The sequence below is a fragment of the Orbicella faveolata genome, unplaced genomic scaffold (assembly GCF_042242905.1).
Source record: "Orbicella faveolata isolate gen_17 unplaced genomic scaffold, um_ofav_v1 contig_47, whole genome shotgun sequence".
In the NCBI taxonomy this organism is placed as follows: domain Eukaryota; kingdom Metazoa; phylum Cnidaria; class Anthozoa; order Scleractinia; family Merulinidae; genus Orbicella; species Orbicella faveolata.
Genome location: NW_028301577.1, coordinates 2,894,449 through 2,921,865, shown reverse-complemented (window position 1 = coordinate 2,921,865; position 27,417 = coordinate 2,894,449). Strand labels below are relative to the sequence as shown.

Here is a 27,417-nt window from a genome sequence, read left to right as displayed (position 1 = left end):
TTTCAATAATGCTAAGGGCAACTCTGAGGTTACTCGAAAAATACCTAAATTCCGAAAGTTGCCGTGGCGCAGTGTTCATACCGGCGACCCGAGTTCGATCCCTCGTAGGGTCGCCTGTCATTATTATTTTTTTTACGTTGGTTTACTTAATAAAAAAATTTCGCAGTCTCTGCCGGACACGGAGCATTTTAAAAACCTGTCAGGCTGCCGGACATGTAGCCACAAAAAATAACGAACTTCAAACACGTCACATAAGGATCGAAAAGTACATTTTCCGAGTCTGTTCTCTCTGCATTGTATTGTCGCACTTTGCAAGTCTATTAAACTCTTTATCTTTTTTATAAGAATATAGTTTATAAGGACACCAGGGCTGAAATTTGCCAAATTTTTAAGAATATTTTAAGAATAACCCCTCGGCTAAGATTTTGAAAAGAATAACTTTGTTTGTTGAAAATAACTTTCCCGTAACTTTCTCTAAACGGCAAAACGAGCTAAAAGGCAACAAAAACATCACTAGCCGTATGCTCGATGCTACATAACATTTTTCGAAGAAGTTATGTGCTTCATACAAGGCTTTCATGTCTGCAGGCTAGCTCCAATCATGATTACTTTACCACCATCCAGACACCAAATACATTCGGAAACAGAAATGTCATGCGCATATCCGCAAGCATATTTTGAGCCTAAAATCGGCAGAAAATAAGAATATTCAGCCTGTGCCGGAAAAAATAACATTATGAAAACAGAGTGTAAGTTTGGTTGATAATTACTCAAAAATAGAATGTTTCGGGGACAGAATTAGGAGAAAGCATTTTACTTTAAAGATCGGTAGTTTTGGACGAAATTCCGACGGCAAAGATGCAAACTTTCCGAAATTGCGACGTGAAAAGGTTTGAAACTCAGACGGGGAGATTATGAACCCCCTAACAGGGCCTCAGTAATGTATTTTGAACATTGTTTGTACGATGCGAGGAATGGTCAACCCTCGCTCCCAGCGTCTTTCCAACGTGGGTGAAGATGAAGTAAAATACTGACACTCAAGTTGGTTTCTGCGCACAAAACACAGGTATACACCCGGATACACATTTTCATGAAAGTCGACTTTTAATGAACCATTTGTTTAAGGGCAAAAGTAAAGTACGAAAGAACAATCATTGTAAGGAATGGTAATTTCCTTTGCACTAGGGTGGACGTCAAGCGTACTAAAACCACACAGCTTCAGGATATAAAGTCATTACAGCTGCATCAAACTAAGTTTAAAAACATCTCAGATACCAGTTAAGACACACTCACTAGAAACCCCGTTTATCAACAAGCTTACATATCAAACGCAATACAAAACTTAAAACGTGGAGCTTTATTCTACGAGTAGTGTTTGCCAGCAGTAATTCTCGTTCGCTTTGACAATTTGGCTGTTGCGATGGTTTCTGTTATAGGATAAATGTTTTCCAAGAAAATACTGAGCTTACTCAGTTTTATCAAAAATGAAGATAAATGCATCGAACAATATGAAACAACAGTTCCTCGAGTCCTGGGCATTTAAACTTTTAAGCAAATTGCGGTCAAATTACAAGCATGTTTAACTGGCCTACAAAGAGGGGCGCTGTTACCCTGTTCCATGTGTTCTGAAAGTTGGAGGCAATGCGAAAAACGACGAGACAAAAACTCTCGTTGTGATCGTGCTGCTCCTTAACAGACCGAACGCATTGAACATGTTAGGGTGCTATACTCCCCACATAAAAATTGTTCCTAGTGTCACATAAAGAGGTCTTGTGACCAATCAAACTAACAGTCAGTTACTGGATTAAGAACTTTGATATATTACATATATGTCGGTGGCATCCACACCTTTTTATTTAGAAAGCAAGACATCCTCATTTCCACCCCAACCCAATCATTGGGAATGGGGAACAGGGATGCCTGAAAGGCATTCCACTTTTCAAAACAACATTTCATAAAAAAGACTAAAATGTCAATGGATTTCCCATTCCTAGAAGCCAATCCAAAGATTGAAGTTTGGACTGATTGATGCAAAAAAAACCTACCAAGATCCTTTAGCACTGAAGAAAAATTAGACTTAAATATATAAATTAAAGGCCCTAGGGCCCGGACGGAAATGCTGCTGTCGTTATATTATACGCATCAAACCATGAGTTATCTTGTCTTTGCAAGAGAAAATCGGTCGGTAGAACAAGATAGTGTCAACTGAATTAATTTTCCGATTGCTATAAACCAATCAGCAGAACACAGCACAAGCAATCATGAACACACTGTAAGTTGTCCAGTCATGTGAGTCAGGAACCTCTGCTCCATTATTCGTGAGTTAGGACACTTCTTGAAATGAGGATTATGGCTTTGATAGTTCATTGTTCCCAGGAGGAACCACAAGAATGTTTTACAGAGTGCAGTGCTCCTCAGAGCTGTGACCCACTTCTGGTATATCAGTTACACGCATGACCGGCATGCTGTCAGTAATCAGTCAGATTTTGCTTTAGCTTGCGGAGGAAGATGAGGAGCTTCAGCTGGCAATAAAAACAATACAACTGATCAGAACACAAAATTTACTCACTGCAATACTTTGTATATCATCACAAAACTGCAGTGCTTAGTGCAGCTGTTAATTCAGAGTTATTATCTAGAAGTGGTCACATAAAAGACAGTTTCCACAATATTAAATGTATCTACCTATGTGTCTTGAGACAAACTTGAGAACTTCATCGAGTATGATAACGGGAAAGGAGAAATAGAGAACTGCGATCCATTCATCCCAGTTCAAAGGTGTGATGCGGAAAATAGTCTGCAAGGAAAACAACAAAAGCAAGATTATCTAGTACCAAATAAATGAACCAATGAATGATAATAATCATTATTGAAGATGCCAACTTCACCAAGAGTTAGTGTGGACAATGTAGCCAAGGCTTTATACTCATGTGCCCATTATGCTCAATAATAACAATTTTTTTTATAAATGTAAGGCTGGGGTGAGAGTATGAAGCTTGTGGAAAAATATTAGTAAAAAGTTATCCAGCTTCTTCTTTACATTTGCATAACCATATACTATAGTTGAACGTGAGACAATTAAGCCATATTTCCTGATGGTCAGTGGTCAGATAGAATGTCAGGATTTCAAGACTAGCACCTTTAACATTTTGCCTTCAATGTTGTAAAAACCTGATTAATTATTAAAGGTGTCATTTACATCTAGTGTAATCATTTATATCTACTGCACATGTATTTATTTATATGTCATATTTTTTAGATAGGAGACCTTTATATTGGGTTAACCTCCTGGTCCTCCTTGTCAAATATGTTATATTTGAAGAAGCATTATTATTATTTACATTATGATACTTACATTGGTAATCTTGAAGTAAAGTATGACAAAGTGCATGATAAATGAAGCGATAATTGCCGTAATGAGAGAAGGATTCCTCCAGGGTGGCATGACAAAGAGACTTTGATTTTCACTCAAGCTGCAAATCAATGATGAAATCATAAATATTGGCCGTTTTTCTTAAGTTGTGTAGATTAAATTAAGACAGCTGCTTAAGCGTTATTGCAAAACTGATCTAGATGTTAAGTTAGTTTTTTCTACATTTAAGGTTAGAAACATGTTCAGCATGAAAGATTCTGTGCCGCAGGGTCTCCATTCCTGTGTCGTTTGTAAATTCACACACTTACAAATTCTTAACCTCTCTCCTTTACATAACAAGGGAATGTAAGTAAATATGCACCCACCTGTTAAGAGCATTGAACATTTCTATTGTGACCAGCACTGATAGGGCCATGGTCATGGGATGAAGGTCGTTAAAAATGTTACACTCAACACCAACAAAGCTTGTAGGATCTGTTGTACACTGCATGTGGCGTGTCTAAACAACAGAAACAATATTTCTTTAGTTAAATCTCAAAGCTGGTAATCCCAACAATGGGTTATAGCAGACATACTTACCAACTGGTAATAAGTTACTTTAGGACCATTCTCATAAAACATGAACCACCATGCCGAGGCAGCAACAGTGGCAGCTCCAACATAGATTCCAATAGCCATGTATCTAAAGAAGAGCCAGCCACTGATGAGAGCTTCCTTAGCCTTGCGTGGAGGCTTCATCATAATGTCCACATCAGGAGGGTTGAAGCTAAGTGCCGTAGCAGGGGGTCCATCTGTCATGAGGTTCACCCACAGAAGCTGGACTGGAATGAGTGCTTCTGGCATTCCCAGGGCTGCAGTCAGGAAGATGCTACAAAAACAAGATGTTAACAGTAAGCAAACACCTTAAATGTCATCACCAGTTCCATGAACAGGCAAGATAAAATGAGTGCTCTGATTGGTCATTTCAAATTTTCAAAGATGGTGACTGTTTCACCTTCAAACTACACATGATCTTGAAGAAATTACAAGCAATATTAATGCCTTAGATTTTCACTTTAATTCACCCCTTTCTGTATGACAAAAACCAAATCTTACAGCTCCATAACAAATTAATGCCAATCTAAGTAATGTTTCTTTGACTTGGAATATCACTACAGAAGATAACTTCAGAATCTTCACAAGTTTCATGTTCTCTGGGAAGCGATTATTGAAAGAAATACTCTTAGAGTCTTTATATACCCAGAAGTATACACATATGGACACTAACCTGACAACTTCTCCAATATTTGAGGAAATCAAGTACCGAATAAACTGTTTTGTGTTGTCATAAATAGATCTTCCCTCTTCCACAGCAGCCACAATAGTTGAAAAGTTGTCGTCAGCTAATACCATTTCTGATATCAAGTTAAGGCTCATCACGTACTGTTTACACCAATATTGAACTGTGTAATAAACTAAGCAGGGCAATCAGAATGTCACTGTCCTCCCAGTAGTAATGTGGTGCAGTGTCAAGCATGAAGTCTGACAGGAATCAAAGAGAAGACCTCTGTGAAAACTGCAGAGCAGCATGCTCACGACAAAGTCCACAATTAACACTCCGAGAATGGATTGACTTTTACATCATTTTGCTCTACTTCAGACAGTGTAAGTTGTCTAGTTTTTGTAAAAAGAACTTGACATATAAGGCAAAAAACTGAGTCCCATTATCAACAGACTGGACTCCACACATTTCATACAGCTCAAATCAGAAGAGTTTGTTTACATCAACAAATTTTTTTTGTAATCACGTCTGTGATTCTCATAGGCTTTCTTGTGATCGCATATTGATTAAGTGTGGAGACATTTGATGTTGAAATGTGGGTGACAAGCATGCAAAAGGATACCAGAAGCAGACTTTGCCACAGCTGTTCCAGATCCCATGGCGACTCCAATCTCTGCCTTCTTCAATGCAGGGGCATCATTGACACCATCACCAGTCATGGCTGATATTTCACCCTCCCCCTGAAGGTACTCCACAATCTTACTCTTGTGTGCTGGCTCTACTCGTGAAAACAATCTACAAAGAAAAAGTCCACCTTTGTTAGGAGAAAAACGGATATGGAGTGCTAATAATGCACAGGATACCAGCAAAACTTTTCATAGAAAGGAAATCACCTTGCATTCAAACAAGCTTCTCTCTGTTCCTCTTGAGTTAACTCATCAAACTCACGGCCTGAGAAAGATAATCCTAAGAAGAGAAGATAAACAAGCTGTTAACTTATGACTACCCAAATTTGTGTACATATTTATGAGTCAGATTTCAAAATTAATTTTATTGCAGTACCTGTTGGGTCTTCAGTAGATCCAAAGACACCAATTCTTCTACAAATGGCTTCAGCAGTTGCCTAAACAATAAAGAAAAGTGACGTTCACAAAGATGATCAACTACAAATTCCCACCACTAAGACAATATCTCATAATCGGAATACCTTGTTGTCTCCAGTAATGACAATAACCCTGATTCCTGCATCATGGCATTTCTCAATCGAGTCTTTCACTTCTAATCTAGGTGGATCCAACATGCCCGCCACACCTACAAATGTCATGTTGCTCTGTAATTGAAAAAAGTTTGTGTGATGATTCATAGAAGAGCAGACTTGACACAAAAGAACACACAAAATGTGTCATTTGTTAATTTATCATAAAATAACAAGCTCTAAAATGCTACTTATAACACGCAAGTGATTTTTCCCAAAACAGCAGTAGTATTCAGTATGGCATATGGGTGTTTCACTTATAACAAGTGAAGGGGAATCCACATTTTCATCATTCACTACTGCATATCTAGTCATTCACCAAACTCTCAACTATGTTAAGATACATGACAAGTGCACACCTCATACTCTGCAAACTTTTCAGAGTTCTCAAGATCCATCTTGCTGGGTGGGATAGGCTCATCAACTGTTGCCAGGGCAAGGCAACGAAGTGTGTCTGCACCTAAAGTGATAATTCAATCAAAGGTCAGTGGCATGTTTAAGACACAGAGTAACTGAATATCTGAGAATCTTCTCACAAGTAAATAAATGTTATACACTGGATCAGGAATACCAAGACTGTAATCGTTGATGAAGAACTCAGGTGAAACACGGAAAACATCACTTCCAGTGAATCCACAGCATTAAATGCAAACTAGTTAAATACAAACCTGTTCCATAAGTTTTCACTAGATCCAGAATCTGCTGTTTGGTTTTCGGTGTCAGGGGTTGCTTCTTGCTACCAACCCTAATATAGTTACATCTTTCAATAATTCCTTCAGGAGCACCCTGTAAAGAAAAACACCCAAGGGTAAACTTTGTAAGATTTAATAATCCACTTTATCACTATGGCTGTAGCAGATGGATACCTATATAACAGGAACTAGAGTGTGCCTACCAACTACACTTAACACTGTCTGAGCACACACAGTGTTGATCCTACTTAGTTTAGAATTTTACTTGTTTTTACCTTGACAAACATCTTTGGATTCTTTTCATGGACCGAGTTTGGCCCGTCAATTCTAGGAGTACAGTACACACTCATTGACTTTCTGTCACGGGAGAACTCCAGGGTAAACTCCTGCAAAAACAGAGTGACAAATGATGATGGATATCAATGTCCATGAGAATTGCTAACAAAAACATTTTCCTATTTACTTTCTAAGACATCCTCAAAACAAGTTGTTAAACAGTAGTTGAATGTTCATACATTTTCCATGACCACAATGGCCATAAAACTAAAATAAACGACTAATATTATTACCTTGTTAAAGTGAGACTTGATGTCTTCATTACAGATATGTGCTAGTTCAGCTTTGGACTTTCCACTCAGATTTGTACCAAACACATTGAGCTTCTCCACTAAAACTGTTAGTGCAGTTTCTGTCGATTCACCCACTTTTTCATAGGCATCTCTTACCTAACATCAAGTAGTAAGACAGCTTGTAGTTATGCAATGTCAACAGACTTTTCCAAGTGTTAGGAGTTACAAAGAGAGTAAAGTTCTGACGGTAATTTCCCAGAAGTGGCACAAAAAATAGGATTGTTAAGCCACTTGATTTTATGGGAAGCTAAAATATATTCTTCACTGGATCAGTTGACCAATCTTGTAATCATTGAGATAATCTCAGGTGAAACACGGAATAGCATCATTTCCAGTGACAAGATTAGAAAGACAACAGTGCATAAGTAAATTGTTGCCACCTCATCGCTTTCCGTCCTTATTGCGCTATGGGCAACATACTCCTAAACATGAAAAAAGATACAGTCTAACACTTACTGTATTGTAATCTACACTGGAATCATTGCACATGGCACAAATTGTAGCAAATTCTGGAAGGGCTTCAAAATCCTGAGGATCTATTTTCTTTCCATTCAAGGTTCTGGTCAGGAATAAATTTGTGAACACAAAATGAGTCTACTATTAGATCGACATGGATACTTTGATGTAAGGGAAACCTATTACAACATAGGAAACGACATAGGTGAACATTATGACAAAAATCACAGTTTGAGTGGGACCAGGTGTAAATTAAGTTTAGAGCTCAATTGGAATATAAACTTGCATGAACTTGCTTTGACACAGTTGATTTTAAAACTTCACATTCATGTTGTCTCTACATGGAAGTACATGGTGATGACAGAAAGGAGAGATTAAGGGCTGCAAAGCAGTAATTTTTGAAATAGCAGGCCTGCGTTGTTTAACAACAACAACAACAACAACAACAAGCTTTACTACCAAATAGAAAAAAAGTTAAACTTTACAATATAATATATTGATACAAAAAAGAGGTAATGTTTACTCAGGATAACTATAAAGTTAATTGAGCTGAGTAAAACTAAGTAATGTTCAAGTACAGGAGGTAGCATGGCAATAAAGCTTGATGAATGCAATTAATTAGTCAATAATAAAGAGACGAAAAGAAGAAATAAATAAATAGATAAAATAAATAAACAAATACCAGCTGAAAACTCATGAACAGTAAGACTGTAAGGTGTTTAGCTTGACTTTGTTTTTAAACGTTTTAAGGGGGAGGTTTTTAATGCTTTCGTCAAGGTGATTCCAAACTTTTACAGCTGCAAAGCAAATGTTGAATTTACCATAGTTTGTTTTGATGGTATTGATGTAATAGGTTGATTTAGAAGCAAGCCTGGTATTGTATGAGTGTACAGATGCTACTGTTTGAAAGAAATTTTCAAAGGAAGATGGAAGAAGATTATAGTAATAGTGATACATGAGGAGTGCATTGTGAGGGGTAACAAGATCAGTTAATTTAAGGATCTCTAATTCCATAAAAGGAGGCTCAGAGTGTTCATCTGGTTTTGAAAAAGTTATAGTACGTATAGCTCTCTTTTGAAGAGTTATTGTTTGAACGGTGGATGGCACTATCCAATAGATAAAACACTATCCAGTGGAGATTGTGGTTTTTTTTGTCAACGCTTATCCACTGGATAGAGTTGTCTACCTTTAGAACAACTAGCACCTGATACACAAAGCAAAATGCATGCTAAAAAGTATACATACACTTCACCAGAAGGTGTATAGGTCATCTCTGCTACTTTGAATTAGCAGGCTCAGGTTGTTCAAAGGGTGGATAATGCTATCCAATGGATACATCACTATCCAATGGACAATGCCATTTACTTTGTCGAAACTTGTCCACGTTTCAAACTACTGGGGCCAGATACACATAAAGCAAAATGTATGCTAAAAAGTATACATACATGTCACCGGAAGGTGTATAGGTTGTCCCTGCTACTTCAAATTCATGGAATGTTGCATGATCTCTCCTGACATCACTCAGAATAAAGAACTAGACCACAAGCAAAGATAAAAAAAAAAGATATGAGAATGGTTATATTTTATTTGTGAATCACTACTATCATTCTCTGAACAAACAAGATGGCAAGTGGTAAACATCACTTGACAAAATTCCTTTATTACCTTGTGGACAGACATCTGATTTGTGGTCAGTGTCCCTGTCTTGTCTGAACAAATGACAGATGTACAACCAAGTGTCTCCACAGAAGGAAGACTGCGAACAATGGCATTTTTCTTGGCCATTCGATGTGTACCTAAGACAAAATAGCAACAAATAGGTTTGTTTCATGGATCTTTTAATGACAGTTCTGACAATTTGTGACCCTATTTTGGAAAAAGTGGTTAAAGGTGAAAAGAGAAAAACGCGTTTATTCACGTTTCAGACCAAAACGAGTTTAAACACTGTTTAAACAGGCTAAAAAACGTTTAAACCCGTTTACAAAATGTTTTAAAGCGTTTTTCCTTAGGCGAATGTTTTCTTTTAATGAGCGTTTAAACGCAATAATTTATTTAACGGTAAAGCTGTTATGACAGATTATTCAGCATTATCGTTCCCACGCCTTTTGAAATCATGGCATTATTAGAATTATCATGCCAAGCTGGTTTACTGAATGGTATGTAAAACTTATTTTCGCCATCATTCTCAGTCAAAGTGGAAACTTACTGTTTTGGTGAAAATACAAAATAATGATATGAATGCTTCTTAATATCGTACTAAAAATGTAGTGTAAGTTATGGTCTATACAGTGAGCCAAATGCACGAGTCTTCAGCAACAATACACAATACACTTTACATTACCATTTCCGAGAATACGCCAACGTAACTTCATGCAATTTACGAAAAGAAATGTGTTGCTAATTTTCTTGTTGAAAATATTTGCACGTAGCTACAATCTGCTACAATTCTGCAACACGCGGGAACGAGTGTGACTTTCACTTTGCGATATCACAGGGAACCTTTGTGCTTTAATTAGCCTGTTCATATTTATGGCATAAAACTAAATGATTTACCTGTGTGTTTGTGTCTTTCTTTGGTTGTCTTGTGAAGTATTTGCATCACGCGGAGACGGCCGTTTCTCCATGTGATCGATTCAATTCATGCGCGGCGACAGATGAGTGTCTCGAGTTTCAAGTATTAACTACATTTCAATTTTCTCCCCTGTTAAACAGAGGGCCGAGACTGTAATTCACAGCATAATGTTTGTAATGCAAAGGAGAATCACAGTTTTTTTCTATTTGAAAGAAGTTTACTATTTCATGCAGCATTGCAAGCTGTCAGCACACGAAAACAAACTCTGTATCCATCAAGGTTGATTTGGATCGGCTAACCGTGTTGCCTTGCATTGCTGTCTCTCAGTTACTATGTTGTTCTGTTGCTCCAAGCAAACTCAACAGATTGAATAATTGGTCATATTAATCGACTAGCCAATAAAATTTGCCTGTTCCCACGGTTAATATCTCACATAAAAAGAATGTGTCTTCGCGTTTGCGAGCGGCATGAAATAAACAAAAAAATCGCCAATTGTTTCGGCGCGGTCATCAAAGACGGTTGTAAACAGGGGGGTTAGATCATGTTTCACGAAAATTAGAAAGTTCCTTTCACAATTCGTGGGAAATAAAAATACGCATTTCATGCACCACGAAAAAAGTTTCTCCTACCTTCACAAAATTATTCTCGCTTAAGCTTCCTACAGAAGATGTAATAAAAGCCGGGATTAATTCAATTATCGCGCCAATTCTCCTCGTCCATTGTTTTTCGTTCAGTTGCCAATAGCTTTTGCTCAAAAATGTGCAGTTTTAGGTGGTTGCATTCCGCAAAAGAATTGTGGAAAACTTCGGCGTGAATTGAGAAACTTGCATTTTCCCCTCGAAAAATGGGCGATTGTTGAGACAGAAATCGGGTTCATGATCGTTCACACGCACTCTCGATACGTTCGCGTCAAATTACAGTGCACATGTACATGTACGCGACGAAGGCGAAGTCTGCCCGTTACAAATGTTTGCTGCATATATACATATATACCTCTCTTTTTGGATAACTGAGATAAAAAGGACTCATCTTAAGTGGTATGTTTACTAAATAGAATCAAGGAATTTGCAACCTTAGCCTAAAACACATTTGTTATTGCTTATCTCTTTCTTTAGCTTTTCCTTCATTTAAAAATCTTGATGAGAATGAGCTTGTAATGTCTCTTTCAATTGCAACCAACGTCTCGAATGCAGATCAAATTTGTCCAACACAAACACGAACCATATATAGTTGCAAATCTGTTCACTTTCTTCCAGCCACAATCGAGGAAAATTTAATTTAATCGGAAACATCGCTCGTCACAATCAAACACAACAATACCGCTAATTTATGAGCAAATTTCATACCAAAAAAGCTTCGTAAACTAACCACAATATAATTATCGGAGTATTAAACAGAGAAAATTTTGCACTGGTGTTTAAACGCGCAGAAATAGTGTTTAAACATGTATCCAAAGCGTTTAAATGAGTTTAAACACTTTCGTTTTAAGGCGTTTAAACGCCATTTTGGCAATTCACCTTTAACCACCTTTTCCAAAATAGGGTCACATTTAGTGATTCATTTTTACAAAGAGCTAGTGTTAATGAGCTAGGCTGTTGAAATCTGCAAAAGCCTGGTTCTTACCCAGTGCAAGGCAAGTTGTTATCACAGCTGGAAGACCTTCAGGAATTGCTGCTACAGCTAAGGCAACTGCAATTTTGAAGTAATAGATGGCTCCCTAGAGAAACAAGTCAAATACAAAAAAATTTAGAACTAACAAAGTGTGCAAAGAAAGTTGTGTCCAATAGCTTGGGACTAGTGGATTTTGTAGTCAGACTAGAGGATTCTGTTCTTCACTTGCATGTCTTAGCCAACAAGCAAGAGAGGTTTTCACTGGAAAAATTTGGAGACATTCAAATTCCAGAAGTACTGGAATTCTTGGAGGCTCATGGGAATGACTTTCAGGCTAGTATATCTTAGGAGCAAACTAAACTAAGAATCTATTTTAACTGCTACTTTTACTAGTTTAAACAAAATCTTAATAGATATTAAATTATGTAATATCTTTAAGTTTGTTATGGCTCATGACTAATGAAATGATGGGTTGATAATTCAGCAGAGTAACATCCTCATAGATGTCGAAGTCCCCACCCTTAGCCCTCTTATTTAAAAGTACTTACTTTTATCCAAGAGCCACCATGGACTGGATCATTGAAGTGGCCAATATTGATAGCCCATACTGCAATACAAATAACTGTAATTACCTTTAATAGATGAGAAAAAAAGGAGAAAACACTGGTGTTACAAACAGTTTAATTACAAAGGTCCATTATTTCAAAGAACACTTCCTCAGCATCTTTCAACAATGCAAACATTGTGTGACACTTAATGCCAGCCGATTTCCATAAAATAAAATTTCTAAAATGTGGCTCCCAAGGTATCTAAGATTTGTTGACCATCACTTTGACAGGGGTTTACAAACAAATGCAGGGAAAGAAACTATTTTTAATATGACAGTCGGCAGATCTTGGGTTTGCAGAATGCAAAAGTTAGATTAACAATTTAAAATCTGATGTCATAACAGTAATGTTAAGATTTTACTTCGTAAGTTACCCTTCTTCTGTTAATTCTACTGTGTATTTAAAGTCATGTCCCTAATTATGGTGCTGCATTCATGAACACAATTAACAGATACAAAGCCGTAGCTGTAAACAACCTGACCATTGCAAGATTTGAAAAGATATATCTGGCCACAATACCTTTGACAATTGTTGAGCAAACTCATCAAGTTTCTGCTGTAATGGTGTTCTTTCCTCGTCAGTATCAACCATTTCATCTCGGATCTTACCTGCAAATTAACCAACCATGTTTTTATCACGTTACTGAAGGAATGACAGAGATAAAACTCATCACACAAAATAAAGAATGGTCATGTGCTTATTTACAATATTATCCAAAACCTTTTTCATAAAACAAACAGTCTTTTTACCAATCTGTGTGTTAAGACCAGTTCCAATGACTACGCCTGAAGCTTTTCCAGCAGCAATGTTTGTACCCTAATAGTAACAATTAAAGACAGAAGTTAGCAAGGTTAACTGTGATCCACACTGGAATGACATGAGAGACAACACTTAAAGATAGAAAACACAATTTACCGAAAACAGCATATTAATCTTGTCTTGATTGACAGCTTTAGGGTCAGGGATGGGTTCTGTATGTTTGATGACACTGATACTTTCACCTGTTTGGCAAAATATTAACATTGAGTCTTTTGCATTATTTACTTTCAAACAACAAAGCACCTTAATCTTTTTCACCGTAAGATTAATTATCAATCAAGGTCCTCAAGAGAAAGGAACATCACAACCAGCCTACCTGTTAGAATTGATTGATCCACTCTGAGAGTTGTAGATTTTATTGAAGTTATCCGAATGTCAGCTGGAACTTTGTCACCAACTGTAAAATAAAGGATCAAATCTAAGTACATAATGCACCTCAGAAAAATGAGCCCATTGTTACCACAAAGGTCAACATTCAACAACACTACCACAAATCTAACATTCACTGAAGTAGTCATGGGCACCAGGCAAATTGACTGGTTGTGAGGATGAGTTTGCCTGCCTGGTTTGACCATCTAGAGGAAAGTTTTTCTCCTATTGGTGGTCAAGTTCAAGTAGTTTTGCCCGCCTGTGAAAACCAGTTGCCCTTCGCTGAAAACGTTAATGAAATCCCTAGTACAGATGAGATTCTTCAGCCTAGTCAAGACCATTAAGAGTAAAAGGAATGAAACCAAAACAATAATTGTATGATGAACCACTGTCACAATGAACACATTTTTCTGTCCCTTGTGTTAGTTTGTTACATCAGGGTTTCACCAAATGTGACATATGCTGTAAAACAGTATGGGGATAGACGTTTACACTATCATGGTAACTGGTGGATTATATACATCCATGGCACATACAGATGTCACTTAGTAATGCTAATTTGTAAAAAGAATAGACCTTTTCCAAGTTGCCTTGTGTCTCTGTTTCAAAATGAGTCCTTGTGCAAAACCTTCAAATGAAAATGAGTTTGATTTACATGAAAATAAACCTTCAGGCAGAGCACATTTTCATACGAATGGTTTCGCACAAAGACTCGTTTTCACACAGACACAAAAGCGAACTCGGAAATGACCTATTGAATGTCAATTTCCACAAGCAACTTTTAAGACTTTCAAAGGTAGTAAATAGTAGAGTCCAATGACAGTTGGGTCTGATATACCCCTTATCCTACACCTTTCTTTAGTTTTCTATTTTTTGTATTTTTTGTACAAAGTTTTCAAGATGATTTTCTTATTCCTGATATCAATAATTTTTAAATTTAACAGCATGGATGAACATATTTCACTAATAACACCAACTGAAACACCCTTACTTCATTTTTGAATACAAGAATTATGTCTAAGGCATCTCCAAGCCTTGACAATGAAACATTGGTAAGGAAAGTTGTTGTTAAGTTTCTTTCATAAATTAATATTTCTAGCAAACTTGGCCACCAAGTTTTTTTAAACAGTTATCCTATTTTCTAAAACCTCTATCTCCATACTTACCATTCATACATGCAATTTATTGAAAATTTCAATAACCCACTGAATCAATGAAGTAAAAGCATTTATTACAAGGTTTTCAGAACTAAAGCTGAAGAAAAAATAGATTTCTTGATAACCTAGACGTCACTAAGACCAAAGTTAGAACACAAAAAAGAAGTATAAACTTAAAACTTTTGTCATCAACTAGCTAGCCTGGAAGGAAAACTCATTATCTCTCCACTGCCATTCTCAAAATATGTTACACTTTCAAAACCACTTTCAATAAAATAACTTCAGCATGTGTGGTTTCATGATTGTAATCAGAACATCCATGAGTTAACAGATAAAAACAATACATATGGAGACACAGCTGCATCAAAAGAAAAATATACCCATTTCAAAACAATGTCAAAGGAATCAACATTTGATGTGATACTAATCTTGAACATGCAAATGAACATGGCCTTTTGCATTTTTTAGTTATCATATAGACATTTGAATTTATTCCTTGGGTTTCCTTGATCATTACGGTTCAACAACAAATCTGGGTTAACCTTTAATTACTGTGGTCTGTCTAAATTTTGTAATAATAGAAATTAAAAGCTTCTTTTTCAACAGAGTGTGAGCTTGGAATGGATATTGCATTGTTTTATAATTCAGTGAAGCATTTTTTTTTAATAAAAAACTCCAGCCACAGGGGATTTACAGCTATAAACAGCTCATCACAGAGATGCAAAAAAGGGCCAGCTTGCCAAAAGCTGGTACGATATTATTAAGATCACTACACGAGGAATGCTTTTGTTGGGTGACAATACATACAGGATAAGGCAATTTTCAAAATTTTTGCATTTTGCCAAGAATTCAGCAAAAAAAAAAAATATATATATATTTCCATTGCTGTTAAGAGGCTAAACTGTCCTGTGGGTATATTAAATTGGTCTTACATTCTGGCAAGAGCTCACTTTAAAATAACAGAAAATAAACAGACAAAACAATAGCTAAATTTTACCTCATTCTACACACAGCCTTCTCTCTGCAACACTGAAAATTATATATGCATGCAAGAAATTCATGATCCACGAATTATGTTTAACACTGCAAACAGCAAATCCATTGCTGTTGGGAAAGTGGACTTAATTGCAGATACAACCAAAGAATGATATCAACCTAGGAATTTTGTATTCAAATAAAACTCAATAGCTGAACTATGCAATCTACAGTCCAAAATCACTTAGGGTGTGATGACCACGAAAGATTTACTAATCTGGTCTTTCTTAACCCATGGCTAGGTTTTCTCAGTAATAAGACAACTGGCCTCAAGATGAGCCTCAAGAAATGAAAAAAAAATTATGCAAATTGTTCCAAAATGCATGCACTTAAGGATTAGGGCTTTTATGCAGTTTTGAGTTAAGAATCAAGAAAACAAAATCACAATATAAATTTTACACCCCTTTGAAAGACAATTAATCCTTTCCTGGATTTAAACTTTGGTAGTTTAAATTATATTGCTTTCTTAACAGATAAGAAAGCAAACAGGTAGAAACCTTAATTTCCCTTACTAATTTAACGACTGTTTGCCAAAGGCGAGATTAAATGAGATACGATTTTCTCCAGAGTGGGTGTAAACAACTTTGCTGAAGAGAACAGTAGTGTGTTTTCGCTGTTCTGGAATAAAGAAGGCGCCCGTCTCCAAGCGAGCGTGAAATAACACGAGAATTGCATAATCCCTTCGAATTACCTACCGGCAACTTCTACGATGTCTCCCGGAACCAAATCCCTTGCTTTTATTCTCTGAATTCCTGGTTTGTTTTGTCTCAACACTTTTGCTACTTCTGGTTCATATTCCTTTAAAGCTTCGATTGCACTTTCCGCGTTTCTTTCCTGAAAAAAAAAAATTCATTAAGAAACTACGCCGTCAAATTGTTGTCAGAAATGAAAACCGCCATGGCTGGGAAAGCTAACGATTGGAGAAGCACTCACTTGCCAAACACCAATGATTGCGTTTATTATCAGAATAACAAGAATTACGAATGGTTCTACAAATGCTGTGGTTCTGTCCTCCCCTTCCTCGAACAACGCCAGTACCTGGACAATAGAAAAATCAAGTATGGCAGATCAAGAACATGGCTGATCAATCGATCGCATACGTACAGCTCATCAATTTATTGTAACAGAAATACGAGTGTATTTGTAATGAGTAAATAAACTTACGAAAGAAATCACTGCTGCTGCCAGAAGAATTTTTATAAGTAAATCATCGAACTGCTCTAATACAAGCTTCCAGAGTGGCTTGCCTGAAAATTAAATTACAAAGACCATGAGTCGAAGATGCTGGAGGGAGCAAACAGCTGATATTTTCTACGTAGAGCCAAGTCAAGAACTCTACTGGAAACATAAACAATTAACTTCGCGTTTTCGACACGAAACTCACCTTCTTCCGCTGGAAGTTCTGTCGTTTCATGACATGAAATGAGACAATAGAAAGATCGTTATTAGCGCTTAAAAGAGTCTTTAAACTTGTAACCAAAGATTAGAGGAAAGTCTCTCAGATGGTAGTGCATGATCGGAATAAAATCATACAAAAAGCTATCATATATTTGGATAAATATCATCAACGAGACATCAAATGCGTTAAATCGCTACAGCTGAACAATATCTAGCTTACCGTTTGGTCCGTACTTTTGTTGAGCAAGCGAGAGTTCTTCTAAACTCAAACCTTTGGTTTCACTCACGGAGAAATGATCCAAAACTTCCGACGCCGGTAAAGTGTGAGCCAGCTCCATTGTGACACCAAGGAGAAAGAATTCCTTCAATATCTACCTTTTAAAGTCTCAGGTGAAAGTTAAGCAGCCAGTGGTCTTTTCGCAACTTAGATTTCAAACTTAGTAACACATTTTGAGAAAACTAACGCCGTTAAAAGCTTGTATCCGCTTCTAGCAAGCGACCCTTCGTGAATATTGACTTGAACTTCCACGCGGCCTGGACGCGGCTCAAGGTTATTGGTTTAAACTATGTCACGTGATGCACCCCGCAAACGCCAAAACGCCGATGTACTTCCGATTGCCCTCCACTGGATCGTAGTGTATCGACGAAAAGCTAACGTGGCGAAGCCGAATTGACCATCGTAGTTGCGTTTGTTGAGGACAAAAATAAAAGTTGCGTGTCATGGCCAAGTCTCTGATTTTCCAAAAATTTGCTGTGACTGCAAATAGCATGGTGGGTGAGCCGCGCCGGTATTTCCCAGTTTACAGTAACATGACGGCAAGCGATTGAGTTTCATAATTTGTGACTCTCACAAGTTATCACAAGAACACAATTTTTCTCTCACAATCCTAAAATAGTTCTCACACTCACAAGGTATCACAATGGCGCACAAGCGAGTATCAAGTGAGTTAAATCAATCGAATCAAACGGAACGAAAAACTGCTTGAAAACGTTCTAAAATCGAACACAATCGAAATCCAATGTTTTGGTGAGTTCGATGACCGAACTCAATCGAACCGATCGAACCAATCGGTTCGATTTTATTCAAAAGAAATAGAATGCACAATAACAGTTCGGCTCAGGCAATAGAACGTTTCAGTAATCAAGCCCGAAGGAACTTCACAAGTTCGATTGTGTTCGACTGAATATGAGGGTTTTGCTTGATATTTTGATCCCTGTCAGTCTCGACAAGGTTATCAATTACTCTACCCAATAACATTTGCAGTGAGCCAATCAGAAGCCTCTCTACTGTCCTGATAACCAGATTTTTTCAAAGTCTATGTTGACATGCTCTTTCTTTGAAAGCGGCTGGTTAATACAAATTAATTGAGATTAAAAGCTAACAGAAATATCTTAGCAAGATTAACACAAACAACAAACTAAAAAAATAAATAACTTTATTGACGTCAAAATTCTAGCTCACAGTGAAACAGTAAGCTAATTGGAAACACCTATCAACTATACTAATAAGAGTTATAAAATTCCAATCAAAAAAAGATAAATTCTAAGTATATGGGACATGGTTAATTACAGCAAAAGAGACAACTATTTACTATTTTTGCTCATGAGTTGACCTATGCTAAAAAAAAAAAGATTAAAATTGCAATCATATAAAATTTTTTCTGATGTAAAAAGTAAGTTTTAATATGGCACATTTGGCCATTTGCAATAGTTCCTCGTACGAGAGTCCCGCTCTTGCTTCAATCAACTGCACACATTATCCTCGTTCCTGTATGCGTTTGACCTTGCACGAGTTCTGATGGGCAACAAAAATGCCATACTTTATTTTGAGCACTCTGCACCGACCTGCATTGATCGACTTGAAAAAATTGATTTTCAAGAAGACTGCAGAGTAAAGAATACATGAGTACACGAGGAAAGAAAATGTTTCCAAGTCTTTTTTGAGCAACTTTCGGGGAAAACAATGTGTGCAGTTTTCCCATGCAAGAATTTGCCCCTAAGAAGAATCCCAACTAAACTGATTTTCACTAAATATAAGTTTTATATATGGACTGTGTGCTATCGAACGAGGTCCATATTGCCTGTTTATGGACCGATCCACAGGGCGAGGTCCATAAATTTGCAGAAAAAAGGTTTCATTGGGGTTTGGTTGGTGTGAGCCTGATAGGAGCAGTAGAGCTATGGGAACAGTCCTCTCAATTCCTCACATGGCTCTGCTGCTTGTTTCTGTCTGTCATGCCACAAAACCCCTAGCTACACAGCAGAGTTCTAGGTAACAAAAAGATCCAAGACATCATACTGCTCAGCTTTCAGAGTTTTGGGCAACTAGTCAAGAAAAAAGGTAAGTTAAGGCTGTATACGAGCCAAGTGGACCATCAAGCCACCATCTCTACACCTGGGTGGAGAGAGGCACTGTGAGAGAAAAGTATCTTGCTCAAGAACACAACACAATGTCCCCGGCAGGGCTTAAACCCAGACTGCTCAATCCAGAGATGAGCACACTAATCATGAGGCCACCACATCTCCCAAAGAAAAACCAATAAATCAAGAAAAACCAAGGAATAATTCAAGGTACATTTTTTCCTCAACATTTTATTGATTGTTGATTTCTTTACACCATTTAAACATCAGCGATGGTCACTTCAACTTCCACACCAGGCTCAATACTGATGGATGTCTGATTAATGCTGAGTTAAGGAAAACAATGTCATAAAGCAAATTTCTTTCCTTTTGATGAGAAAACAAAACTTCTTTTCAACAGAACCAAACAAAAATCCACCGTTCCAAAAATTCACAATAGATCTTATTTGAGTTCTCAGTGTTGGACTGGAACTAGCTTTCAATGGAGGCTCACAAGGAGGAATATCATTTAATGACTACCCGCATTAGCCTCAGTTACAAGCTAGTTCCAGTTGAATACCGGGAATATGAATATGGCCTATTCTGAACAATTTTCATTGAAACAACCCCCACCCTATCTAAATGAGAAAGTGCAGCATTATTTTGTAAAACAGACATTGCAAATGGAAAGGAAGCCAAGTTGAACTCTGTCCCAAGGTTAAAACCAAATATTGCTTTATGAAAATATAAATGCTAAACAGACAAATGTTAACCACAATGTCTAAAAAACCATAGGATACAATTTGCTTGACAATCTCTGAAGGGCTGTGAAGATCAATCAGTCGTTTATGGATCCTCATCTCGTACCTGTCCCAAGTCTTAGAACCCTCTCCACAGGGTGTCTTACGGGTGGTTATCTTCAGGTACTTGGTTGGCATACGGACTGGACCTTTGACCTTTAGCTTCTTGTCTTTTGCCCCACGGATCAGATCAGCACACACTAAAGAATGGAACAGCACAGAGTCAGATGAATCCAGGGTTTTCAAAACAAGTGGGCAGAGACACAAGTCACCAGCTACTTAAAGCACTGGAAGAAAATCACTTATGGGTGCTACAAATTTTCAGGGCCTGCACCTTGTACCTCATGCAAGGAGTAACCCACTTAGGCATCCCCCGCCCTCTTTACAAAATCCCCCTGCTACTTTATTTCAATTTGAAATCCCTGGAGTCAAATGTGAAAAAACAAACTCATACAGCACTTGACTAGGATACCCTTGTGCTCATTAGCTTCAGCCCCCTCCAACCTCCCGGAAATAAGCCCCTCAATTTATAAGCCCATCCAAAATGATTAAGAAGTTGTATAAGTTCAGGGCTTATAAGCGGCAGTTTACAGTATATCAGTAAGCAACTTGTTCCTTTCTCAAAGTGAGACATACCCTTTTCCAAACTTTTAACATTACGGCTGGTAAGTGTGATACGAATCCTGTGGATCTGAGCCTCCTCTTCAGGAACAGCACCCTTTTCCTTGTATTGAGACTACATGGGAAAAGCATATAAATCTATTTTCAATCTTTACTTTTCGTTCCTCAATTTACATTTTTACAATTAGACTGGCCTGCAGATAGCTAGTACTGGTCTTTCAATCTTAAACCCAATAACAGTTCACTTCTCTTTTCAGTGGACCAAGGCGTCCAAGATTTTTGACAATTTAATACCACCACATTAATCACTGTGACAATACAATGCTGTTTTGAGCAAACACAAAACCTTGTGTTACCTTGAAAACGCATCCAAGGAATTTTGGTTTATATTTATAACAAGATCAACACTTTGACTGATACATAAATTTGATCACATTGTATATTGAGTTTTGCTATGGGGAGTTTTGAAGCCACTACATCTGAGTTCAAAAGAAAATTCCAATCTTGCTAGCAGTTCTCCTTTTAGAGGAACTTAGTACCAAGTTGGAACTTCTCTTTATCGTTTATTTGTGGTTAAAGATATCATTCATAACTAAGTGTGCAGGCAATTGTAGCTGCGCGTGACAGTTTGCTCGTTTTACAGAACAAAGATGATGAAAAAGTGCAATTGTTCACAGATGGAAAAAAAGATCTGGGAGGCGATTCAAGTGCTGCACAAGAACCAAGCATTTACATTATTGAACAATTATTAGCAATAAAATAGATTCATTTCCGATTATTTATAAATTTAAGCTTTCTTTATTTAACACTTTTAACCTACCATACTGTAAAATGGCCGACTTATTCACGACGAACAGCGGTGAGCCAAACTCTTTCAAACAAAATGGCGGAGAGAGAAAGATCGTAGCACGTGGTCTGTTTTTATACTTTGCGGTGCGAGAGGTACCATGGGTATTTCGGCTTCGGACACAGTCCTCTTTGAAAATCAAAATGGCGCAAAAGTTGTTGATCGTTGCCAAGTTGTGATGGTTGTGTTTTGTGAAACATGAGTCGCAGTGTGAAAGATTTACGAGAGCTTATCAACGTTTCTCGATTGTCATATCGTGATGACGACGAAGAAGACGAGCTGTACCACAGCAGTAGTCCAGAATCGCTACAAGAATTTGGTGACATTCCTCTAGAAGGCGCGCAACCTGCTCTTCCAAAGAGACGAAACAAGGATTTGGTTCCCTTAAGTTCAAAAGAAAAGCGCGTAAGTCCTCCCTTGAGTGCTGGATCTTCAGGGAGGGGGTCACCATTACCGCCTATAGGTGCTTCGTCGACTGCCAGTCCATCTTCTTCAGGACGAACTTCTCCTGTCCAGTCTATTGCTCCTGCAAATAGAGTGATTTCAGCCAGAAGGAAAGACCTTAAGACATCTAAACCTAATTTTGACTCCATTTTACTTTACATGGACTCCACTGTGGTGGGTGATTGGTTAACAAAAGCAAATAGTTTGATAAAACAGTTGACCTCTTGGTTGCATTATAATGACAACTTTATTCAATTTGCACATTTTTGGCTGTCTGAAATGCCCAGATCTAAACAAAGAGAGCTGATAGAAATGGAGTTTTCTATTTTACTGGAAGAAATTTGTTTTGCATTTGGTGCTGGCTTAGAAGGGAGATCAGTTTCTCGCCAAGATATTAGTGCTTTTGCTAGAGCTGTTTTCTGGGAGTACCAAGGAAAATTTCACAACTCAGAAACTAAGTATTTCTTTCTCAACATTCTACTCTGCTTGTGCTCTGGTAGGAAAAACAATTACCGTGCTCTTCTCTCAGATGTTCAGTGTTCAACGTCAAACAAGCAATTTGTACAACTTATACTAGCATCAAGGGCATTTGCAATCGTGAGTATATGCTCTGGGGTGCTGGAATTTTTCAAAGCAGCGTTTGACAGAAGCGCGTATAAAGAAGCAGCAGATGATTCTCTTGTCAGCAAAAGTGTTGATGCTATAGCAACTGAATTTGCATTTCAAGCTGTACGGAAAGACCTTCCAGATGTCCTTGATTATTTACTAAAGAACTATTCTCTTCAACATTACACTCTCAAAGACAGTGGAGGAAAAAGTCTGATTTTTACAGCTGTACTTAGTGGCAAGGAAAACATGCTGGGACATCTGTTGAAGGTAATAAATGGTAAAACAAAGAGAATGTAATAAAGTATAAAAAAAATCAGGTTCAATGGAATGAAAACTCTTTGGCTATTTCAATGCAAACAATCTACCTCTGCCTTATGAAGCCACTGGCAACTGATCAAGTAGTAATTTATTGGAGCCTGATTTTTTTCTGGCTTGCTTTTCAGCTCATAAAATTGTGATTATACCCTCCTCTCCCAGTAATAAGTCCTCATTACAATAAGCAACCCAAAACTCAGACCCAGTAAATTATGTCCTTCAGCTCACCAGGACTTATTATCAGGAATTTACAGTACAGTGATAGGATAAACTAAAGAGTCCAATGAGGGATTTATTATCCAACAATTTTTTTCCCACATCCTGACTGAACTATGTTTTGGTACTTACATATGACCAGTATAAATAAAAGGATAGTACAGGTCACCTTGTTGAACCTGCCTCATAGAGTGCAATTATCATTAGATATTTGTACTTCTTTCATGTGCTGTTTGTGCTCAACTGTGTGGAGTTGGATAATGAAATAATATTTATGACAAAGCCCTAGCTTACAGTCTATTGATAACTACTATCACCCAAGCTTATTCATAATCAGAAATTGCAATGTTATGTTGAATTTAAGCTGGATCCGAAAGTGAATGTCAATGAAAAAGCTCCTTCGGGCAACACTCCACTTCATGCTGCAATAAATACTGGAAATATCAACATAGTGAAGTTATTAATTAATGCTGGGGCAAATGTCAATGCTTGGAACCCTGAGTGTGAAGGTGCAACGCCGCTTCATCTTGCTATAATGAGTGGTAAGTATTTAAGAAATAGAAAATATGTACCGTGTTTCTATTGAGTTATAGAAACATGAGTGGAAGTTTGGGAGAACGACAAATGCTGTGGGAACACAAGCCGCAGGCGAGTGTTTCCACAGCTTTTTCGAGTTTTCCCAAATTTTCACAAGTGTTTCTATAACTCGATTTTTTTTATAACCTCAATAGAAACACGGAGAACATGTTTTCTATTTCTTTTGATCATCAAAATGTAAATTCTCTTTGCTCGTGCCATCATTACGTCAACAGCTTGTGCTAGTTCTGTGTTTCTATCGAATTATAGAAACATGATTTTTAACCAATCAGCACACGTTTTTCTTAGGGCTGTTTTCTGATATTATTTATGAAAACTATGTGAATTTAACTCTAGTAGTGGAACATGCTCTTTAGGGAATACATAATGATCAGACTGCTGTACAAGGCCCTATCTTAATGAGCAGCTCCTAAATATCAGCTATGATGAGAGTGAATACCATATGTTAAGCATAACTGAAAACCATAATTACAATTCAAGTAAGTTGTTTGAAGCAAGAGTAGTAACAGTAGTTCATCTAGGGTTATCTTTTTTTCAGGATGTCACAATGGGAAACAGTTTACAGGCTTTTTTCTGAAGACTGTCCTCATCTAGACAGCCACGCTGGACAAACTCCTTTTTACTACAGTCATTGATGCAAAAACAATCCTAATTAACAATTAGACCCGCAGCCCTTGCGGGCTACAGGTCAATAGCCCATGAGGCGAAGCTGAATGGGCTATTGACCCGTGGCCCTCAAGGGCGAAGAGTCTAATTGTTTTAGTATCACCCAACTAGTCGAACAGAAAAGGCAATAATAAAGTTAGCAAATGCAAGTTGAAGAAATATTTATTTGGGAATAAAACAAAAGAAAACGTCACGCTCGATTGCGCCAATTTCACTACTCAAGGACTATTAGTAATAGTCCTCTAGTAGTGTAGCCAATCAAAATGCAGGATTTGCATTAGTCCACTAGTTGGGTGATACTAACAACAATTATTGTTTCTCTTTAATTGTCCTCTCTTTTGCCTCATGGCTGCTAAAGATATATTTGAAAGAAAAAACAACTGGGCGTGAATGTTCTTAGAAGACTCTCTCCTATGAACTTTATGGAAAATTACTTCTTTTGCATATTTGTTAAACTGTACGTAACCCATCAGCTAGTAACCTGTGTTGTTTCCTATATTGAAGAGTATTTTTCTTGTTGTCTACAGGTAATACTGAAATGGTTTCAGTGATGTTGGAAGCTGACTGTGATCTGACTGTTAAGATGGGAATTCCTGCTACTGTTACACCAATGAGCCTAGCTGAAGATTTAGAACTGCATGAAGTCGTTGAACTGCTATCAACATCAAGTGTGTCTTGATGAGGAATTTTATCTGAGTAAACAAACAATGTATGGTGATGTCACAAAATGACATCTATTACCTTGGGGGTGGAGAAATCTTGAAAAACTACCTTCTATGACTGTTAAAAAGATTGTAAATGAGTGAAAGTACAAAGGCACAAAGTCAACTTGCAACTGTCTTCTGACATTGATGTCTCTGGCCAAGAGAAAAGTGGAATGTTTCTTAGTCTTTTTCCAAGTTTATTGAAGAGTTCTTTGAATTTAAGGTAGCACTGTGTGGCACCTACTGTGAGCTTACAGCTGTAAGATCGAGTGGATATGATGAATAATAACTCTTGAAGTTTTGGGTTATCGTTAAATACGTTCTGTATACAACCTATGCTTATCATACTGAGTTCTGTGCTCTAAGTAATCCTGCCAAGACAGTCTGCATAGCTGGATGTTTCAATGGTGATGGATAAATGTTTATAAAATTTAGAAGTGGCAAAGCAGCAATAGTAAATGAGGTGGAACCAAACTCCTGTCATTTTTTCTGACTGCTTTTCCTCTATTATTTGGCCATTGTACAAGACAGCTCCTATCTACAGAGGTCACTGCCAACAACACCATATATTGTCTGTAGCTGTCTGTAGTAAGTTTGGTTATATGTAGCACTCTGTATGTGTTTTTGAAAGACTGCAGAAACAACTCTGTTTGACTCTGAGTTCTGAAAGCACTCTTTACATATAGTTCATCCTGTTTTTCCTAAAACAAATGTTTTCTTTGATTTTGTTATGGAGTGTTAATTTTATAAACTGAAAGTGAATACATAAAACAATTTTTTTCAATTATTATGTTAAAAAGGTTTTTTTTTACAAAATTTCATAGGACTCTTTGCTAATAAACTTGAGGATTTACAATTGTTATCGTCAAGTCCAGAGTTTTCCCATAGTGTAGTTTGTCTCCATCTTCGTCATTGTTGCCTATTTTCACTTCCTCGTTGTTTCCAGTCGCCGCTCTCGCATAAGTAGGGGAAAGTTAAAGAGCTCAAGGGGTGGTGATGACTTGCATCTCGTCCCTAGGCTGCTCTCCCTTATTCTCAGCACTTTCGGCACTTGGGCCAGAGTTGTTTACGGTGAGGGGAGGTGGTGCCCGTCACTACCCTTGACAGTCGGGCGGCGACGCTTTGGACAATGTTTAACCACATACTCCGTAGATTGACAGCAGTAGCGTGTGACTGGTTTTATCTGAAATGCCCGCAAGGACGACTCGCTGTAGGATATCTCGGTTGACTGTCGTGAATTCTGTGACGCTAACGCTATTTTCAATACGCGTGAAGCCTTCCTCTTGAAAGTGAAGACGACGAAGGGTGGCAAGGGTACGTGATCTAAGTGCTCCGTACTGTTTGAGGAGAGCGAGAACGTCGTTTTCGAGGGAATTCCACCGACACAAAATTGGACACGTGAACCGTTTTCACGCCGAGCAGGTATTTTCTGACCTCTCCGTGGTCATAGCCAGGTGCTGCTAGCTTAGCAGCGGGCTCAGCCGAGTTGAGCGTAATGTCGAAAAATTATCCTCCAAACTGGACTACGAGCAGTACCAGAAAAATTGGGCGGGGTTGTGCGGCCCGCTTCCCAAAACCGTTACCCTATTTATGACCAAAATCTGTGATTTTCCCTACACTATTAATGACCTGACCAAAAATTTGATAACCTGATTCTTTATCAATCCCCTGTTTCAGACCTGCCTTATAATTAGTTACCTAGTTCAGACCGATGTTAAGGCATTGACGGAAAGGCTTTTGTTGATGGTCGTATCGATAATTATGAAAAAGTAGCTTCTTCTAAAAACAAACATACCCAATTCAATTCTAGAGTGTAAAAACACCCTATTCGTGACCAAAATGGCTAAAATTGATACGCTATTTGCGACCAAAACGGCTGAAAACCATACCCTTTGAGGCCGCACATACCTATATAGCCCGTATAAGGGAGTACCCCCCCCCCCGGGTGTAGTTACAATGACTGGAATCATGCTGCAATCGGAAAAAAACTACAGATATTGTTGTCCTGGGGACATAATTAATG

At 37.7% G+C, this 27,417-nt stretch overlaps 3 protein-coding genes and 1 non-coding gene across 4 annotated transcripts; 1 reads left to right on the top strand and 3 right to left on the bottom strand.

Annotated features, from left to right (window-relative positions):
* Window positions 1–1,081: 1,081 nt before the first annotated feature.
* On the bottom strand, window positions 1,082–17,783 carry LOC110059956 (calcium-transporting ATPase sarcoplasmic/endoplasmic reticulum type-like). Its single transcript, XM_089279273.1, has 28 exons — window positions 17,456–17,783; window positions 17,222–17,239; window positions 17,002–17,084; window positions 16,771–16,875; window positions 16,533–16,671; window positions 13,593–13,673; window positions 13,373–13,458; window positions 13,207–13,273; window positions 12,977–13,065; window positions 12,398–12,481; window positions 11,862–11,955; window positions 9,332–9,462; window positions 9,112–9,200; window positions 7,667–7,769; window positions 7,151–7,306; window positions 6,857–6,967; window positions 6,558–6,675; window positions 6,249–6,349; window positions 5,842–5,964; window positions 5,697–5,757; window positions 5,528–5,600; window positions 5,257–5,429; window positions 4,641–4,767; window positions 3,953–4,241; window positions 3,739–3,872; window positions 3,356–3,473; window positions 2,686–2,797; window positions 1,082–2,522 (listed from the first exon to the last, which is right to left on the bottom strand). The coding sequence occupies exons 1-28, from the start codon at window positions 17,571–17,573 to the stop codon at window positions 2,476–2,478; spliced, it is 3,030 nt and encodes a 1,009-aa protein (XP_089135399.1). The 5' UTR covers window positions 17,574–17,783; the 3' UTR covers window positions 1,082–2,475.
* LOC149096774 (small nucleolar RNA Z195/SNORD33/SNORD32 family) lies at window positions 17,330–17,412 on the bottom strand. The gene has a single exon (XR_016204420.1). It is a non-coding gene; the product is annotated as a small nucleolar RNA Z195/SNORD33/SNORD32 family (small nucleolar RNA).
* A 1,993-nt stretch (window positions 17,784–19,776) lies between the features above and the next one.
* LOC110060062 (small ribosomal subunit protein uS10-like) lies at window positions 19,777–21,924 on the bottom strand. Its single transcript, XM_020766813.2, has 4 exons — window positions 21,817–21,924; window positions 21,012–21,111; window positions 20,376–20,575; window positions 19,777–19,912 (listed from the first exon to the last, which is right to left on the bottom strand). The coding sequence occupies exons 1-4, from the start codon at window positions 21,817–21,819 to the stop codon at window positions 19,856–19,858; spliced, it is 360 nt and encodes a 119-aa protein (XP_020622472.1). The 5' UTR covers window positions 21,820–21,924; the 3' UTR covers window positions 19,777–19,855.
* Window positions 21,925–21,946: 22 nt separating this feature from the next.
* LOC110060060 (uncharacterized) lies at window positions 21,947–26,252 on the top strand. The gene is made up of 3 exons (XM_089279274.1): window positions 21,947–23,163; window positions 23,792–23,969; window positions 25,218–26,252. Exons 1-3 carry the CDS (start codon window positions 22,042–22,044, stop codon window positions 25,367–25,369), a joined length of 1,452 nt encoding a protein of 483 aa, XP_089135400.1. The 5' UTR covers window positions 21,947–22,041; the 3' UTR covers window positions 25,370–26,252.
* The last annotated feature ends 1,165 nt before the right edge of the window (window positions 26,253–27,417 follow it).

Excerpts from the sequence above, each read along its gene's own strand:
- LOC110059956 (XM_089279273.1), bottom strand. The coding sequence starts at position 17,573 with ATGGAGCTGGCTCACACTTTACCGGCGTCGGAAGTTTTGGATCATTTC. Across the intron at positions 7,770-9,111 it reads TATACACCTTCCGGTGACAT|AACCTTGAATGGAAAGAAAA; the intron begins GTATGTATACTT and ends ATTCCTGACCAG. Across the intron at positions 5,965-6,248 it reads AAAAGTTTGCAGAGTATGAG|AGCAACATGACATTTGTAGG; the intron begins GTGTGCACTTGT and ends TTTCAATTACAG.
- LOC110060062 (XM_020766813.2), bottom strand. Across the intron at positions 20,576-21,011 it reads TGTTAAAAGTTTGGAAAAGG|TGTGTGCTGATCTGATCCGT; the intron begins GTATGTCTCACT and ends TCCATTCTTTAG. Across the intron at positions 19,913-20,375 it reads CAGAGATTGTCAAGCAAATT|ACATCCATCAGTATTGAGCC; the intron begins GTATCCTATGGT and ends AGCATTAATCAG.
- LOC110060060 (XM_089279274.1), top strand. The coding sequence starts at position 22,042 with ATGAGTCGCAGTGTGAAAGATTTACGAGAGCTTATCAACGTTTCTCGA. Across the intron at positions 23,164-23,791 it reads TGCTGGGACATCTGTTGAAG|CTGGATCCGAAAGTGAATGT; the intron begins GTAATAAATGGT and ends GTTGAATTTAAG. Across the intron at positions 23,970-25,217 it reads TCATCTTGCTATAATGAGTG|GTAATACTGAAATGGTTTCA; the intron begins GTAAGTATTTAA and ends TGTTGTCTACAG.